Source organism: Oppia nitens, unplaced genomic scaffold (assembly GCF_028296485.1).
Source record: "Oppia nitens isolate AA-2021 unplaced genomic scaffold, nextdenovo-longstitch-racon4-pilon3 scaffold38_pilon_pilon_pilon, whole genome shotgun sequence".
Taxonomy (NCBI): Eukaryota; Metazoa; Arthropoda; class Arachnida; order Sarcoptiformes; family Oppiidae; genus Oppia; species Oppia nitens.
This window is the reverse complement of record NW_026533219.1, coordinates 101,393-122,407: the sequence shown is the minus strand read 5'-3', so window position 1 is coordinate 122,407 and position 21,015 is coordinate 101,393. Positions and strand designations below refer to the sequence as shown.

General features: G+C 22.5%; 1 protein-coding gene across 8 annotated transcripts in view; it reads right to left on the bottom strand.

Moving 5' to 3' along the window:
* Positions 1-21,015, bottom strand: part of LOC128957200 (voltage-dependent calcium channel type A subunit alpha-1-like) — a 36,943-nt gene that overhangs the window by 6,622 nt on the left and 9,306 nt on the right. For 4 of the 8 annotated variants that reach the window (XM_054302926.1, XM_054302925.1, XM_054302929.1 and 1 more), the window contains 18 exons: positions 20,591-20,703; positions 20,344-20,453; positions 19,973-20,104; positions 18,622-19,638; positions 18,114-18,176; positions 17,974-18,028; positions 17,586-17,746; positions 17,346-17,489; positions 16,252-16,618; positions 14,740-14,850; positions 9,486-9,581; positions 7,943-8,062; positions 7,779-7,844; positions 5,183-5,280; positions 3,666-3,825; positions 2,854-3,078; positions 2,558-2,768; positions 1,549-1,655 (listed from right to left, as the gene is read on the bottom strand). In XM_054302926.1, coding sequence (XP_054158901.1) covers positions 1,549-1,655; positions 2,558-2,768; positions 2,854-3,078; positions 3,666-3,825; positions 5,183-5,280; positions 7,779-7,844; positions 7,943-8,062; positions 9,486-9,581; positions 14,740-14,850; positions 16,252-16,618; positions 17,346-17,489; positions 17,586-17,746; positions 17,974-18,028; positions 18,114-18,176; positions 18,622-19,638; positions 19,973-20,104; positions 20,344-20,453; positions 20,591-20,703 — 3,356 coding nt within the window. Of the gene's footprint in view, positions 1-688; positions 725-1,548; positions 1,656-2,557; positions 2,769-2,853; positions 3,079-3,665; positions 3,826-5,182; positions 5,281-6,204; positions 6,297-7,778; positions 7,845-7,942; positions 8,063-9,485; positions 9,582-11,092; positions 11,204-14,739; positions 14,851-16,251; positions 16,619-17,345; positions 17,490-17,585; positions 17,747-17,973; positions 18,029-18,113; positions 18,177-18,621; positions 19,639-19,972; positions 20,105-20,343; positions 20,454-20,590; positions 20,704-21,015 lie in introns of all 8 variants that reach the window. The other 4 variants (XM_054302928.1, XM_054302923.1, XM_054302922.1 and 1 more) reach the window with 4 other exon arrangements.

Sequence of the window (21,015 nt, the reverse complement as noted above, 5' to 3'; positions counted from 1 at the left end):
ACACGTGTATTCAATAAAATTGATGGATTCATATAAATATATTTGCAAAAAAAATTTGCTGGATCATTTTTTTTGTTTGTTTGGTGGGAGATTGGAAAATTGTGTTCAATTGTTTAATTTTTTTGGTGCAATTTTAGTTTCCAAATAATATATTTTTAAAATATTTTTAAAGGAATAATTTTGATTTTTTTTAGGTAAAAATTAAATCATCATTTTTCACACACATATATATATAATAAATTTCATTTATAATTTAAATTGATTGAATTAGTTTCAATGATAATTTTAAATTAATTAATTATAAAAAACACTTGCAGTCCAAGGGTATGGTTTCAATTGCTTGTGTGTGTGTATGTGAGGGATAATAATAATAATATATTAGTAACAATTTAGAAATAAAATTTATCATTATCATTTGGTGATTAATTATTGTTTTTTTAAATAGGTTAAAAGTGCATTTAAATTTATAATTTAATTATAAAAAAATAATGGGGAAAATTTTAGCAAAACTTTTTTGATTGATTGAAGGTTAGGTTTATGGTTTAAATTTAGCAAAACTTTTTTTTTTTTTTTTTGATTTAGGGAAATGGTTTTGAAATTGATTATTATTATAATAATTATGATAATATTAGATTTAGTTATTTATATATATATATATAATTTTTATATATGTATATCTATACACTACCGCTTGATTATTAGGCAGAATTTTGATATGATTTTCCTGTAAAAATAAACATTGAATACATATAAAAATTTAAGACAACAATTTTTGTTTTGTTTTTTTTAAAAAAATGACACAATTTTTATGATTCACACAAACGATTGATTATTATTAGCATTTTTTTGTGAGATGTTTTTAAGGAGAAGATTTTTAGTGAAAAAAATAGAGAAAATTGTTATTATTATTATTATTATTATATATAAAAATAACTATAATAATTATTATTAAAATCTATAATTATTGATATAATTTAATAATTATATTTATAAATAAATAAATACATTAACTATATAAATATATAAATCTATTTTAGGTTATATTTATTTATCAAATATATAAATATAAATAAATAAAATTAAATTGCTTAATTAAATTGTTTAGTTTAGCTAATAATTTTGCAAAAATAATAAATAATATTATATATATATATATAAAAATAATATACGTATAGCTCCAAAATAGTTATTAATTTTTTAAATATAGGATTTAAAATAAATAAATAAATAAATAAATATATATTAATATTATAATTATAATAATAATAATAAAAACTAAATAGATTAATTTTATTATAAGACTATCATAAATAACAAATACTAAATAAATAAATAATTAATTAATTGTTATGATTGTAATTACTATTATTATGTAATTATATATATAAGATATATAAGATATGTATAGCTATTGTATAAATATTGATTATAAAATAAGGTATATATAAGTTATATAATTTTAGTTTTTTTGTTGCCAACAATGCATTTGTTTGTTTGTTTTTTTTTTGTTGTTTGATTGGCATATATTTTTTTTAATAACAAACTTACAGATAGGCCGACCCCTTGAATTTGGCCAAATCGGGTGGTCTTCCAGTTTTCCAATACTAAAAATCCGGCATATATTTTGCCCACCGTCAATTTACCATTACGTAACTCTAATATAGGTTAATGAGGGAGGCGTGAGGACATTGGGGGGCATGGGAGGGCACACAATTATTTATTAGAGTAACTAAATTATTTATATATATATATATTTATCAGAGATATTTAAATTTACTTTATATGCAAGTTATTGACTATTAATATATATATATATATATGTGATTAATATATGATTAATTTATAATGAAATTATTGAACAAATTATATTATAATAGATTAAGTAAAATATTGTTTTTAAATAAAACAATTATAGAAAAAAATTTAATTAAATTCAAAAAGTTTCAATTTCAAATATCAATCTATATTATATCTATATATATTAATATATTTATCATTATTAGTCTATTTTTAAAAAATTAGCTTAATTTTAATTAAAATGTTAAATAGTTTCTTAATTATAATATATATAATGAATTATATGAACAAATTATAACAGATTATATAAAATATTGTTTTTAAATAAAACAATATAGAAAAAAAATTTAATTAAATTCAAAAAGTTAATTTCTAATGTCATATCTATATTATATTTATATATATATATATCATTATTAGTATATTTAAAAAAAATTAGCTTAATTTTAATTAAAATGTTAAATAGTATCATAATTATAATATATATATATATAATGAATTATATGAACAAATTATAACAGATTATATAAAATATTGTTTTTAAATAAAACAATATAGAAAAAAATTTAATTAAATTCAAAAAGTTAATTTCAAATATCATATATACTGTATCATTATTAGCCTATTAAAAAAATTATCTTAAATATTAAAATTTAAAAAAATCAAAATGTTAAATACTATCTTAATTATAATATAAAATTTATATATTAAAAAAATATTAACTATCATATATATACACATATTTTTGTGGATAACATACCGTCATGGGTTGGTATTAGTTTATCGATAATCTTTTTTGCCTGCAATGGCCACAGTTTGTTCAGGGTATGTCTGAGCTCCCTGTCCGCTTGATCCATTTCCTCGGCCGGTCGCATTTTAATACTCAAATTTTCCCTGATCAATGCAAACAATGTGGTCGTAAAGTTGACCTTACCCTCATCGGTAATCGGCATATTCATGCGAATCAATTTCTATAAAATATATATATATATATATATATGCTAAACACTGGTGGTTGGGGTAGGGTGGATGAACCGGGAGTTTTTTTTTAAATACCTTATAGGCCAACCTATACGGACACTTATTACCGAAACCCAGCGGCGGATCCATATTCCTCAACATGTCGTACATTTCCGAATAGTGTATATAACCGGTAGCATTGGGATCATATTCGGCCCAAACACGTATATACTCGTCCAAGTGATGGGCGCCCAGTATAGACGAGTCGCGGGTCAGATAGTCAAAGTTGTCCATAATTACGGCCACAAACAAATTTAACATCTATTATTATTATTATTATTATTAGTATGAAAACAAATGAGAGAAACAAAATTTTTTGATATTATTAATTTTTTTTTGGATATAACATATTGTATATAAATATATAATATAATTGAAGAAAAAAATCAATTGAATGTCATATTTTTTTTATATCAATTTAAAAAAATAATGTCACTAAAAAATTTTAGCTATCAAACAAAACTTATTATACTTAAACACCCCGCCCCCCCTCCCGTATTTTTTTATTTGTTTTAAATAGATGACATTTAAAACTTTAATTTATATATTTATTTTTGTATCAATTAAAAAAAAATAGATAAAATTAATGTCATTAAAAACTTAGCTAGCAAACAAAACTTATTATACCTAAACACCCCCGCCCACCCCCCGTATTTTTTTTATTTGTTTCAAATGGATGACATTTAAAACTTTTAAAAATTTATATATTTATTATATTATTTTGCTTTTTAGAAAAAAATCAATCTAAACATTCAATTGATTTTTTTTAAATAAAAACTGTTTATATTTAATATCTATTATATTTATATTTAAAAAGAAAAATATGGTGTAATCCATAAAATACAGACCAAAAATGAGCAAAAAAATATGAACGTCACAAAGTAACTGTAGGCCAGATCCGAACCGCACGTATACTTTTCTTCCTCCATTTTGTTGGTCTTCGGGTCGCAAGCTTTGCCCGAAACGCACGACAACATTATCGACTGCCAGGCCTCGCCAGTAGCACATCTATACCATATATATGGTAACATACAGGTGCCCGATGTTGTTGAAGTAGTAGTTGGTATGTATGAGATATGGGATAATGGATAGGATAAGTCATACATTATATAGAGAGAGGGGAAAAATATACAAAATTAGTTATTTTTTTGGATAAAAATAATTAATTAATTAAAAATTATATATTTTTTTCTTCCAATTATATTAATATATAGTCAATATCGTAGAGATATGTGATTTGATTTTTTTTTTTTTTTGAAATAATAATAAGTATACACATATTTAAATGCATTTTGTGTTATATAATCGGACAATTGATTAGTGAGTTGCACTTAGCGTGTGTGGGTGTATGTGTGCCTTAAAATTTTTTTTGTTGATACATATATATAGTTTGCCACAAAAAAAACAAAATTATAAATTAAATTAAAATAAAAATTTGGTTTTTTTCCAGAAAAAGTATTAATTAAATATACTTTTTTATATACAGTATATAAATATATTAAAATTTGTTTCCAAGCTCTGAGACAATTGACAACATTTACACCACATTTGATAAATAATTTTTTTTTTTTGATTTACCGATAAATATAAAAACTAAATCTATTACATGTTGACATTAAAATTTAAAATTAAAAAAAACAAATACATATCACTAAATTCAAATAATAATAATAATTAAGAAATGCATTCAACTAAAATATATTAATTTGGCTTTTTTTTGTTTATTAACTGGGTGAAATTGGTTATTTTTATTATTAATGGTGAGATTATATTATTATTATTTATCATTAACTAATATAATGCATTTTTAAAAAAAAGGTATACACACAGGTTTACATATGGAGGTTCAGATATTTATAAAATAAATGGTGACTATAGTGTAGGGGGGTGGTGGGATGGGTGGTTTGAGGTGGGGGTGGGGGTAAACAGTAGCATATTATTATCTATAGTATTCTAGTACAACTAGTAATACTGTACTTTCCTAAATAAATGTCAATTTAATATGATGTCTATAATCAATATTTATTGTATTATATATACATGTATATATATATAGAAAACATATCCTGATAATAAATATTAATATTATATACACCCTAATTAAATTGACAGTTTATTTTCAACAACAACAAAAATAATAAAATTTACAGTAATTTATAGGGGGGGGAGGGGAGGGGTCTAAAAAAATTGCATTAGCACACAAAGATATGCGGAGGTATCATGATGATGGTGTGATCGGATCGGGTGGGGTTGGACATTGATGGGTGGATTGTCGGGTGGATTGATGGGCACATGGAGGTGGTGGTGGTGGGTAGGGTGGGGTTGGGTAGGGGTAGGGGACTGCCAGTAATGATGCTCTACTTGCCTGAACAGTAGCATTAATCCTTGTATGAATGTTCTAAAATTGTTATGTCGGTCGAGGGAGGTACTGATTTCGGGATTAATTGATATATTGCCAAACACCTACAGATACAGATATATAGACAAGCAATACCAAACATTACTACTACTACTACTACTACTACCACTACCTACTACTACTACTAATAATTACTACTATTTCACTACTACTACTACCAGTACTAGTAGTAATACACTATTACTAAATTTTAAAAAATAATTTCTAATAAATACTAAATACTATAATATAGTAACTAAACATTTAATAATAAATTAAAGCGCATTATCAAATTCACCATGATCATATTATGTAATACACAATAACAATTGTATCATAGCCAGCAATGGCACAAATAATATTGTATGTGTAATATATATAAATATTTTCACACCATTATAGCTATTAATATAAATTTTATACATCATAATCATCATTATCATACAGTTTATATATAAATTTATATATATATTTAAAAAGCAAATTAGACCACCACAAAAAATACATTAGTTAATACACATTGAATATACACAATATTTAACGATCATATATAAATATACGGTACAATACATTGTTTACACCTAATACACGTATAAATAGCAATATTAGACAAACAATAGTTATATAATAGTTATTATAATAATTATATAAAGTTTTTTTGTTGTCTACAAACGCAAGCTTATAATAATGAAAATAATTAAACAGCACATAATTTTTGTTGTTGTAATATACATATATGTATATATATATATATATATATATATATATGGGATAAAAAAATAACATAGATGCATTTTTGTTGATATCATATCATATATCAAAACAACAATAAAAAAATATTTCAATAATTTTTGTTTTAAAAGTCATATATATATAATTAAATTCAAATAGTTGGCTACTCTAGTATATATAAATTTGTGGGCTATACTAACTTATTGGGGGGACTAACTACTAGTTTTTTTTTGGTTTGTTTTATTTGTATGACTCACCGAAACAATAGTATTAATGATTGCATGAATGTACGAAAGTTTACGTGTCGGGTGACCTCCGATTCGGGCGTAAACTCCATATCACCGAAAACCTGATAATAATTATCCGTTTTGATTGATTGATTGATTGATTGATTTGATTGATTTGATTGATTTGATTTGATTTTGACGGTACATAATAATCGAAAGGAGTTGTCATATATTAATTTTAAGAGATATGCCATCAAATATATATATAAATCAATTGTTTGTTTTGTAAGAAGGGGGTGGTCTAAATACCTCCCCCCATAGAAACTATTATATAAGGAAGGTTATTTTTTTTTAAAAAAAAGTCTAATGCCTACTACCGTACATGAACCACATTGATAAACAGCCAGCAACTTATTGTTGTACAGTATAGACACAATCAACTAAATATTGATGGATAATATTTCAAAGCCACCTAAATTATCATCATCTATGGGTGCCAACAATAACAACAACATTAACAACAACAACAACAAAAAATCTAGGATATCATCTATAATAACAACACATAAGTGCAATGATTGGTGAAAAACAATTTTTTTAGAAAAAAGTACCAGGATACTAATTTTTTAAATTGATAATAATAATTTTTTTTTATTATTTTTATTATTACCATTACTATTGCTAATACAGTATTAGACTACTACTACCAAATGTAAATCACTTTAAGCAATCATTAATTATTATTATAATAATAATAATTTTTTTTCAGTGATTTTTACTCAAAATTTTTTTGTTTGATTGATTAAGTGCAATTGGAAATAATGATAACAATATACAATACTAATTTACTATAATATAACCACTAATAAACAGTATACTACTAATAGGATGACTACTTAGTTAAAAATAAAACTATTATTAATTACAATATAGATTACACACTATTAATCTACTGTATAATTAAATAAATTTTACTAAAACAAACAATTACCAAAATTTTACTAAATATTTATATGAATTAGATTTGAAATTATATATTAGATATATAGGTAAAAATAAACAAATTTAAAATTTAGTATTATAATATATATATAAATAAATATAAATCTAATAATTAAACTATTGATTTAACTTTAATAAACTACTATATGAGGTCCCTTAATTAATAGATGTGCATATTTGATTAAATAATAATATTAATCAATATAATTACTAAATAAATATTAGCAATTATATTTGTCCCAAATAAATAATATGCTTGCTTAATTAAGTAAATAATTGATCAATAATAATGCACACCTAATAATTAATATATAGACATCATAATCAGTAACACTATCATTGATAATAATAATAATAATACTACTACTACTAAATAATAATAAACTATTAAATCTAAATTAATTTAAATTAAAAAAAAAATATTTATACACTAAAATCATGAAATTTGGACCACTTTTTTATGATCACAAAAAAATAAATTACTAAAATATTTATACATAAAACTAATATATATATATATATATTAGCAAACAAAACTAATTAATTAATTAAACTAATTTTAATAATTAATAATAATAAATATAATTATAATAAACAATTACCTGCATTCCTATGATGGCATATATAAAGAAAAGCATTGCAATCAACAAACATACGTATGGCAGAGCCTATCATCAAATAAATAATTTTTGTTATTATTAATAATAATATTGTTTTTTTTTAAAATAAATGAAAAAATATGATAATATATATAATAAAATCTCACTTTAAACGACTGTATGAATGTCCACAATAGTATACGTATAGTATATCCCTGGCGTAACAGTTTGATGAGTCGGGCGGCTCTGAACAGCCGTAAAAAGCCGACTGATATAAAATTAAACTCCTATTTTGTATATATATATATAGATGAAAATAATAATAATAATTATTATTTGTGTTTTTTTTTGTTGTTTCAAAATTGTTATCAATAAGCAAAAAAAAAATAAAATTATTACTAAACATGCATAATATATATCTATTAATTAATTAATTATAATATCAATAAATATCAATATCAATAACTAATAACTAATAAGATTTTATGATTCAAAATAAAAAAAATAATACTAAATAAGAAAAATTCCTAAAAAACACATTATATATTTAAATAAGTTTTTATGTTTTAAATTAAAATTTAAATAATTATTATATTTGTTTGTTTGTTATCAATAAAAAAAATAATAATGATTACTAAACATGAATAATAAATATCAATTAATTAATAATTATATTCTTTCAAATCAATAACAAATAACAAATAAGATTTTATGATTCAAAATAAAAAAATAATACTAAATAAAAAAAATTCCTAAAAAACACATTATATATTTAAATAAGTTTTTATGTTTTAAATTAAAATTTAAATAATTGTATATTTGTTTGTTTGTTATCAATAAAAAAAAATAATAATGATTACTAAACATGAATAATAAATATCAATTAATTAATTAATTATATTCTTAAATAAATATCAATATTAATACCTAATAAGATTTTTTTGATTAAAAAAATAATACTAAATAAAACAAAAATTTTCTAAAAAACACATTATATATTTACATAAGTTTTTATGTTTTAATAAAAATTTAAATAATTATTATATTAGTTTGTTTGTTACCAATAAAAAAATAATGATTACTAAACATGAATAATAAATATCAATTAATTAATTAATTATATTCTTAAATAAATATCAATATTAATACCTAATAAGATTTTTTTGATTAAAAAAATAATACTAAATAAAACAAAAATTTTCTAAAAAACACATTATATATTTACATAAGTTTTTATGTTTTAATAAAAATTTAAATAATTATTATATTAGTTTGTTTGTTACCAATAAAAAAATAATGATTACTAAACATAAATAATAAATATCAATAACAAATAGCTAATAAGATTTTATGTTTCAAAAAATAAAAATAAATAATACTAAATAAATACTAAATAAATACTAAATAAAAAAATTCCTAAAAAACACATTATATATTTAAATAAGTTTTTATGTTTTAAATTAAAATTTAAATAATTATTATATTTGTTTAATTGTTATCAAAAAAAATATTAATGATTACTAAACATCAATAATAAATATCAATAACAAATAACTAATAAGATTTTATGTTTCAAAATTTCAAAATGAAAACAGAAAAAATTTCCTAAAATTTCCTAAAAACATAATATATTTAATAAAATTTATTTTTAATCAAAAATTTAAATAATTATTTATATATAAAAAAAAATAATTTGTATTTTTCACATACTTTACTACTGAGTGTTATTTCCATAACCAGAGCGTCGATAACACTCCCGACAACTGTTATAAAGTCAAACGTATTCCACGAGTCTTTGAAAAAATTCTTTATATATTTTTTTTTTTGATTTTTTTTTTAGTTTGTTTTGTTTGTTTGTTTCGATCCAACAACAAATTTATAATACATATAATCATAAAATATAATAATAATATTAATAATTAATATTAACAATTAATATAGAGAAAGAAAGAGAGAGAGAGAGAGAAAGAGAGAAAGAGAGAGAGAAAGAGAGAGAGAGAGAGAGAGAAATAATTGAAAGCTAATAGTGAAGAGAAACAATCTTTAAGATTATTAGCTAATAATTACTAATTTTTTTGTTGTTGTTGAATATACTGACTATAAGTATTGTATTATTGATATTATAATAATAATAATAATATATTTCTATTGAATAATAAATAAAAATTATGAGATTTTTAAAAAAATTTGCTGCATATGCTGTATGTATGTGTAAAAAGCTATATTTATTTATTTATTTTTTAAAAAATAATCATTAATTGTTAATATTATTAGTAGTAATAATAATAATTACTAATTAAAAATTTTGTTAAAAAAATAAAATGAATTACATTGTAATTCAATTTAATTAAAACTTTTTTTTGAAGTTTATAAAAATTTAATTTTAATCTTATTTATTTTTTTATAAAATTCATTGATAATTATGGTTTAGTTGTATTGCAAAAAAAATTGTAATGTTTATAAAATTGAAAAAAATTTAATCATAAATGATTGTATCTAGATAGATTTATGTATTTAATGCTATAGTATAGTGATAGACAATAATAATAAGTTAGTGATGATAATGATGATGATGATGAAACTAGATATACATTAGTTAGTTATTACATTAGACATGGAAATATAGATTATATAAATATATATATATATACAGTATATACTTTAGTCTATCCGATCCTATTTACCCCAAAAAAAATAATAATAATGATAATTATTTATACAAATTACACTATAGATAGAAAATTAAATAATCAAAAAAAATTATTATCATACAATACAGATATCTATCAAATATAGTCAAAATTAATTATTAATTTTAAAAAATTAAATATTAAAAAATATTAATATATCATATATTAAATTTGTAAATTTCATTCAAACAAAAATAAATAAATAAAATTCCTATTTAAAATAAAAATCATTATATATATATATATATATATATAGAATTAATATGATTTGTAATTTTAAATAGGAATTTTATTTATTTATTTTTGTTTGAATGAAATTTACAGATTTAATATATGATATATTTAAAAAAAATTATTTAAAATTAATTTTAGACAATATTTGATAGATATATCTGTATTGTATGATATATATATATATGTGTGGATAATTATATATATATATTTATCCAATCCTAGTTTCCATGTCTAGTGCAGCTGCACTAATGTGTGTGTGTGTATGTATGTGTGTGTTTTAGTGTGTTAATAATATAATAGTGATTATGATGATGATGATGATTTAGTGTATTATTATTATTATTATTATTTAAAAATTATATATATTATATATATATATATCGGTTCGGGTACCTTGCATCCTAAAGCGGTCAGTTTGAGTATACACTCTAATAGGAATAGCGCTGTAAACAGTTCATTCATGTAGGATAACACGTCTAAATAAACGATATCTGCATCGTAGTACTAGTAGTAGTAGTAGTAGTTTTTTTTAATTAATTTATCATGGTTATTTTTGTTTGATTGATTTTTTTTGTGTATATAAATTGATGGACACACACAGTGGGCGTGGTGGCATTCACAAAAATAAATCACACATGTAAAAAAATTAATTAAATTTTAATTAATTGTGTATCGGTAATTTTTAAATTTTTTTTTTTTTAATTATGTTAGTCCATGTTTTAATCCAATTTACGTAATTATATAAAAAAATAATTATTATTATTATAATTATAAAAATTATGTTAATTAGTTATATATTATTATTGTTATTTTATTTATTTATTATTATTTTGCTAAATATAAATATTTAATTGGAATAATGCAACAAGTTGCAACAAGTATTATGTATTATGTACTAGGTTATTAATATAATTATTATTATTATCTAGCTTATCTAGATGCATTAAACCTATACTAATTGTAATAAATTTTATCTAATAACTATTAATCTATATTAATAAAAAATAGTTTTAAAAATTTTTTTTTAAATGCATTATAAATATTTTTAGTATATTAATAATTTTTTTTTTAAAAAAATCCCTTTAGTTTTTATATCTAAAATTAATTACATATTAATATTTTTTGTTTGTATTTATAATTAAACAAATATAACAAAATATACAAATTATTATATAAGGTGATTATTAAATGATAATAATAAAATTAAAAAAATAAATAAAATTGCAGGTGCAATTTAATAATAATAAAAATTTAATCGTTCCAATTAAATATTTTTATTTTTTTTAATCATATAAAAAATTAAAAATTATTAATGCATTATTAATATATATATATAATATTACTATACTAATATATATATATATTACAAATCAAATCAAATAATTAGTGAAATAAATAAATCAAATAATAATTGGGTTAATAACAATAAAATAAAAAACAAACAAAAAAAATAAAATATACTAATAACTAAAAACAGTTAACTATAAATATATATATATATATTACAAATCTACTATAATACTATTTATGTTTGTTAATAAATTTTGAATAATAAATTTAAATAAGCAATCACAAATAGCATAACATTATTAGATAAATATTATTTTAATTAAATTATTAAAATGCAGCCAAATTTTTTTTCTCTCAAAAAATACACATTCAATCAATCAATCAGTCAATTATTATAAATATATTTGTATGTTATTTTTTTAACAAAAAATAATCATATATTATATTTTTCAATCATTGTTATTTAAAAATTATAAATCATGCTATGCAAACTTTATAATTATATTATAATTACAAGCAATATATTTTGATTTTTTTAAATAAAAATTTAGTAATGCACTGTTTCCCATACAATGTATATATATAATCACAAAATTCAATTACCAATCAATCAATCAATCAATTTGAACAACAAATATCAATTAATTTAAAAGGGGTTTTCATTAATCTCCGGCACGCGGTTTTTGCTATAATTCTTAAACGGAGTGAGATATATTAATTTTGTAAAAAGTGTTTTAAAAAGTGATTTACGCGTGATAATATAAAATTAAAAATTTTTAATTTTGATCATGTGATCATATTTATTCTTGGATGTTTGCAAACCACTATGTCAGAATCTAACCTATAAATGTTAGAATAAATTTTCAATAGCATATTTGTAAAGCTTAAATTGAAAATTTATGGGAAGAAAAAATTTTTGAAATTGGTCGGAAAATAAATTTTTTATGGCTTTTCAAACATGTGGAAAAACACATTATAAGAAAAAGTAAAAAATAATATGACGTTATTTATGGACAGTAGACTCTTATTAGATAAAGATTTTAATACTATAACTTATTCTAAAAACAAAATTTTTTTATGTCGAATATTTTTTTAGATAATCAAATTTAATTAAAAATTATATTATCGAATTACAATGTTGTGTTTTTTATTTTAATTTGATTATCTAAAAAAATATTTGACATAAAAAAATTTTTTTATTAGAATAAGTAATAGTATTAAAATCTTTATCTAATAAGTGTCTACTGTCCATAAATAACGTCATATTATTTTTTACTTTTTCTTATAATGTGTTTTTCCACATGTTTGAAAAGCCATAAAAAATTTATTTTCCGACCAATTTCAAAAATTTTTTCTTCCCATAAATTTTCAATTTAAGCTTTACAAATATGCTATTGAAAATTTATTCTAACATTTATAGGTTAGATTCTGACATAGTGGTTTGCAAACATCCAAGAATAAATATGATCACATGATCAAAATTAAAAATTTTTAATTTTATATTATCACGCGTAAATCACTTTTTAAAACACTTTTTACAAAATTAATATATCTCACTCCGTTTAAGAATTATAGCAAAAACCGCGTGCCGGAGATTAATGAAAACCCCTTTTATATAAGCAAACATTTATGTAGCAAACAATGTGTTGTTAGTTTTTTTTTAAAAAAATAGATAACATTATGCAACATTGGTTTAAATAGTAAACAATAATTAATATCAATATATTATCATATATTTTCATTTATTAAAAAAAATTGTCTAATTTATCTTAATTAATTAGTTTATTTTATCTAACATTATATATATTAAAAAATATTATTTTAATAAAATCTAACTAACAATTTTTAAGATAGTATTGAAATATCATTGTTTTATTATTATTATTATTATTATTATTATTAATTAAATAATTGTTTTAATTTTTAATAATTAATTTATTACATTAATATGTATATACAATCCTATAAATAATTTGTTTGGTAACACATGCAGCAAATTTGATGACACAAATAATTGACATTTATTTTTTATTTGCTAATTATCTCAATAATAATAATAATAATTCTAACCTCATTAGCTATCATCTACTATGAAATAATAAAGTTAAATATAATACTAATATTTTTTTTATACATAAAAATGTATAAAATTATTATTTTTTTTTTTGATTCCTTCCCTTCAGTTATTTGCTTACATTTAAGGGGGATATATATAGACATAAATATATATATAGAAAGAGAGAGAGAGAGAGAGAGAGAGAGAGAGAGAGCAATTTTAGCTTATTTTCAAAATATTAATACCAATAATATATTGATATAAATTATTTTTAAATTATACAGTATTTTACTTTTTAAAAAAAAAGTTTTTTAAATTTCATAAAATTAAAAAAAAATATTATTAAATTTAAGGACTATATTATTAATTAATAAATATATTTTTTTATAATAGTATAACTTAGTAATAAATATATACTATAACTATATCTATCAATTAAATAAAAAAATTAATAATTTATTTTTATCAACAACAAAAAATAAATATTTTAACTAGCACGTTTTTTTTAATTATTTAAAAAAAAATCTCAATTTCTAAGTTGCTCTCTATCTCCCTCTCATCGGGGGCGGGAGCGGGCGGGTAATGGGGTAAGTTATAAACAGTTGGTTTGTTTGGGGTAGGGGRGGGGACAGGTATATAGATGTTTTTTTTGGGGGGGGGTGGTTAGGTGGTTTGTTAGTATAGTAGGCCTTACCCGGCATCCGAAAGCGGTAATCTTGAGCAAACATTCAAGAGTAAACAGTGCAGTAAAGGTTGCATTTGTATATTGAAGAGTCATTTTGTAATCATCGCTCTGCTGGTAGTACTATATATGTACGGTATATATATATATATTGATATATATGTATAGTATACACACAAATATATAGATATAGATATATGTATATAAAATTATATAATAATAATTAACAGATATTTTAATTTAAAAAAAAATATAATTAGATTTTTTTTTATAAAAAAAAATATTTTGAATATCCCATTTATATTTTATTTTTTATTTAGAATATATTTAATTTAGACTAAAAATCATGAAATTAATTATTATTTTTTTTTATAGAAATTTTCTATTTGATTATCTATTTGTTTGGTAATAATTGTTTCATAGATTTTGTTTTTATACAGATTAGTTAGTAATCTTAAATCATTTTATTTTCATTATATTTTTATATTATATTTAAAAAAAAATTAATAGATTGTACTTTTAAATAAATTAGATTAAATTAGCTTGTTTATTATAAAAATTTCTATGTAAACAATTATTTTGTTTATTTTTCAATAAATTCAAACATTATAATATTATATATATCCCAGATAAATATTCACCATATGAATAATATTTGTATTATTATTATTATTAAAATTACTAGTCTAAAATAAATAATTAATTAATTAAAAATATTATGATAAAAATTATCAAAAAAAAAATAATTTAAAAACCTTGTTTATAATTTTATAGAAAAAATAATAATTAGATGATGATATAATCAATTAATTATAAACTGATATATTTACTAATATATAGATAAATAGTTATTTAATAAGATAATTCATCATTGTGCTTTTTTAAATGTTAAATATTATATCATATATATACTTTTATCATAAAACAATTTGCACAAAATTTCATTTAATAATTATTATGTATTCAATATTTTATACGATAATTCATGCAATACTATATATATATATATTGGTATTTTATTGGTAATTAATTATATTTAATAAAAATATTATGTTAAATGTCATTAAATTACTTATTATATTTTATTTTTTTAAATATTATTTTTTTGAAAATATTTGTTTTTTTTTCAATTGCATGCAATCCAATAAGCACAATGAGCACCAAATGCAACAAAATTACCCTAGATATATTATCTTTTAATTATATATATATATACTGTAATTTATAGGTTTATATATATATATATATATATGTATTTAATTATAATAAAAATTAATTTTAGTTTTAATAAATTAATAATAAATATTAATGTAAAGATAACTGTATTAAAAAAAATGTTTAAAATAACAAAAAAATTAAGGGGGATAAAATTATAAAAAATAAAAACTCAAAAAAAATTAAATATAAATAAATATTAATTATAATTATCTATTTATTATTTGTTACTAATTTATGTTATTTTATTATTAATTAGTATTTAAATTTTATAATTAATATAAATAAATTAAAACATATATCTCTTACTTTCATCATCAGTAGTATAGTGTTTAGTACAATCAAAACCATTATAAAGTACTCGAAAGCCGTAGAGACGACAACCCTCCAGATCTTATACTTCATACTGTCCTTATCTTTAGGCATATATCGTTGCAATGGTCGGGCTTGGATGGCAAAGTCGATACAGGATTTCTGATTTTTATCCAACTCTCCTTCCTCCAGTTCCTTTTCGCCCTGTTCCTGGAAAGTGATGATAATCAGGGCGACGAAAATGTTGACAAAAAAGAAGGGAAAGACGATGAAAAAGATGACATAGAATAAGGACATTTCGATCCGAAACCGTGGAAGCGGTCCGTGATCTTCAAATACAGAGTCCATCGAGTTTTGCAGTACTCTAGTGTTGTTGATGGTGATGATGGTAGATAGGGGTAGAAGTAATAGTTAGTTAGTTATCTTTAATTTGTGTGTGTGTGTGTGTGTGTGTGTGTGTGTGTGTGTGTGTTAGGTATGGGTGGGATGGTTGGTTTGGTAGGTGATGATAGTGATAGGGTGGTAGGGTAGATAGGGGTAGAAGTAATAGTTAGTTAGTTATTATCTTTAATTTGTGTGTGTGTGTGTGTGATAGGTATGGGTGGGATGGTTGGTTTGGTAGGTGATGATAGTGATAGGGTGGTAGGGTAGATAGGGGTACAAATAATAGTTAGTTAGTTATTATCTTTAATTTATGTGTGTGTGTGTGTGTGTGTGTGTGTGTATGTGATAGGTATGGTTGGGATGGTTGGTTTGGTAGGTGATGATAGTGATAGGGTGGTAGGGTAGATAGAGGTAGAAGTAATAGTTAGTTAGTATCTTTAATTAGATTTCTGTGTGTGTGTGTATGTGGTAGGTATGGGTGGGATGGTTGGTTTGGTAGGTGATGATAGTGATAGGGTGGTAGGGTAGATAAGAGTACAAGTAATAGTAACCAATTAAATATTAGTTTTAATTATTATAATAATTAATTAGATAGTTTGATAAGTATGGGGTAAGTGGTATTAATTGATGGGAAATGTAATGTACAGTAATTATTAGATGATAGATATTGGATGGATGTGTAGGTATTATGTGATGGCAGTACATACTGTGGCCAACCCTCGCTGGTCTGTACGGTAAACAGTGTCAGTATAGCTGCAATAACATTGTCGTAATGAAACGGATGTCTTTCCCAACTCCTTTTCTTGACCACTGGCGGTGCGTGTAGTTGTTTGAACTCAAAATATTCGCCACTAAACAAAATAATTAAATTTTTTTTTTAAATAATTAGGATTATATACTAATATTATATAATTAATTTGGTGGGGACAGGTATTCATTTAACGTACGCGCACTCCTCCTGAAACAGTTTCGACTCATCCGTACAGTAGTTAAACCGTCCATTGAATAACTGTACGGCGATTACGGCAAATATAAATTGAAATAACATATAGACTATCAATATGTTGAACACGTTTTTCAATGATGTCACCACACAATCAAATACAGCCTAATAATTATATTTAAAAAATATAAATTTAGTAAATATTTAACATTATAATCAATTAAATGTTGATACTATAAATATAACTTAGGTGATAATTGTTTGATAAATTAATAATAAAAAATATATATTGTTTATTATTAATTTATAATTTTAACATTTCTATTTAAACAAATTAAAATTATCTATTGTTTAAATTATTTTATTTTTTTTAAAATTTGATAGTAATATACCTTTAATTTAGGCACACGTTTAATGGTTTTCAATGGTCGTAATACACGCAAAACTCTAACATATTTTTATACGTTAAAAAATTAATTATTAATTAATTATTAAATTATTTTTTTTAATTAAGATTATATAGTTTACATACCTAAGCGACTTAATGACGCTTAGACTAGAGGCGGCGCCCTTTGTACCGGGACTGGAGTCACCACTGGTGTAATAATTTTAATTAAATAAAAAAAAATAGTTAAACAATTTAGTAGATTTTAACATTTAATTGGAGAGAGAGAGAGAGAGAGAGAGAGAGAGAGAGAGAGAGTTAGGGCAATGTCTTAAAAGTATCTGTAATTTAACTGCAAATTAGATTCACATTGTTTTTTAATTGTATGAATATTTCAAACTAAAAAACTTAACATTTTAAAAATGTAACAAATTTTAAATTTAATACTAATAATACTAAATATTAATGACTCTCAAAAATTAATACAGTTATAGATTATCGGGGACATTTAAATATACCCAATGGGCTATTGGCTAAATCGATACCCATGATATTTAATAATATATGCCCTTATCCTACCCAACACCCCCCTCCAACCATCCCATCCCAACCTCCCGGAGCTATAGACAGTATATACTGTATATTGAATACATACAAAATGGAGAAAGCGATGGCACAGAGGGCACAGATGACAACAATGGCGTCCAATATGTTCCATAAGTCTCGACAATAGGAACCGGGATGCAAAAAGACACCTTGGTCGATTACTTTGAGTAGCATTTCGATGGTAAAGACGCCGGTAAAGGCATAATCAAAATAAATGAGTATACTATTGATGTCGGAGCTCTCGTCTACTGGATCTTCGGCAGCCAAGGCAATAGAGCTCAGGGTTATTATAATCATAATGAAAGCGTCAAAGTAGCGCATATTGGTTATGAAATGTGCGCCCCGACGGACGGGATTGCTAGAGGACAGTACAAACATCGACGAATAGGGCAACATTGGTTTCGGACCACTGGGTTCTTCATCATCGCCTCCATCGTCATCGGCTGGCGGTTCGGCGCGACCACCGCCGCCGCCGCCACCTGAGCGGGCAGTTGGCGTCTGTTTGGATTTCGGTATCTTAACCAACTCGAACTCAATTTTACTGATTTCGGGTATATCTGTTGCGCCGCCAGCGCTACCCGATCGGGTCTTTGCGTTGCCCAACGGCGACGGCGGCATAATATTGATATCAATCGGAAACAAATCCAGATCGTCGTCGTCGGTCATATCCAACAGTTTCATATCGGCTGCTGCGGCCGCCGCCGCCGCCGCACCTTTAGTTCCCTGATGTGGTACACCGTCCAACTCTTTCCGCATTTCTTCCTTATTCCGCTCTCTGTCGACTTCGGCTTCTTCTTCTTCGGCAGCCGTCAACTCTTGAGCATTGGCCAGATTGTCGACAGCAATGGCCAAGAATACGTTCAGCAGGGTATAGTTACCGAACAGGACAAGTATGATAAAGTAGACACTGTAGATCATACCGCCCTCGTGTATACCGCCCTGCGATTTGATGGCCCTATACATCACTTCGTTCCAGTCTTCGCCGGTTAGTATCTGAAATACTGTCAACAATGCGATGGCAAATGAATTGAAATTAGCCGGCGGTGTTTCCTCTTCAAAGTTGAACCTACCCGGGGGGGATCAGTTTGGTGATCACATTGTTAATAATAATAATAATAATAATAGTTAGCATATATATAGAAAAATATATTAACTAAATTAATTTTTTTATCATTAATTATCATTACAGTAGTTAATAGTGTTTACTCTAACCAATAAATTTCAATTATGTATATAAAAACAATTTTAGTGATTTTTTTGTTGACTACTATTATTTTCTCTATTTATTTGTTTTCAATTTGTTTTTTTTAAACACTATTGAACTACTAATTGAATTTAGTTAATATATATATATATATTATATACTGTATATATAATTGTTTTGTATGGATAATACATACGCTCCTCCAAACAATTGCATTCCCAATAAGGCAAATATTAGTATAAACAAAAATAATAGGAATAATAGACTAATAATCGATCGCATGGAAGCCAATAGTGATATAACTAAATTTCTAAGTGATGACCAATATCTAAATATTAAAAAAATTAATTTAAAAAATATATATTAATTATTTAATTAATTAATTATGTTTAAGTTAGTATTATTGGATATTTTTAATTGCTTAATATAGTTAGCATAAAAAACAAACATTTAAATATATATATATACAGAAATTTTGTTTGTATAATAAAAATAAGGGGTGTAAAAAACTAAAGTATATTTAAATTTTTGTTGTTATTGATAATAATAATTAAAAAAAAACCGTACTTGGTCACTTTGAATATCCTTAACAATCGTAACGCCCGGAGCACCGAAAAGCCAAATGAGCCGCCCTTTACTTCAGACCAGATTACCTCAAAAATGCTCCCAAATATAACCTTTTATTTTATTTTTTTTTTTGGTGAAAATAAAAATAAATTTGTTTATTTAGGAAAATATTGTTTGTGATATATTAGTAGCAAAAAATTTTTGTTAAACATATATATGAAAAAATTGTTTTAATAATAATACTTACCATACAATCAAATCTATTGAATGCCGACTCGAAATAGCATTTGATACCCAATGCATACAATTTGATACACATTTCGCATATAAATAGACCCAAAAAGACAAATTCGGCGATATCTGCGAATATATAATAATAATAATAATTATTATTATTATTTTAATTAATTAATTAATAAAATAGTTTTAAAAAAATATATTTTACACTATAATATACTAATAATACTAATAAATAATTATTTAGATTAATTAATTAATAATATAGTTTTTAAAAAAATATATTTTACACTATAATAATAATAAATAATAATTATTTAGATTAATTAATTAATAAAATAATTCCTTTTAAAAATATATTTTACAATATACTAATAATAATAATAAATAAATATTTAGATTAATTAATTAATAATATAGTTTTTAAAAAATATA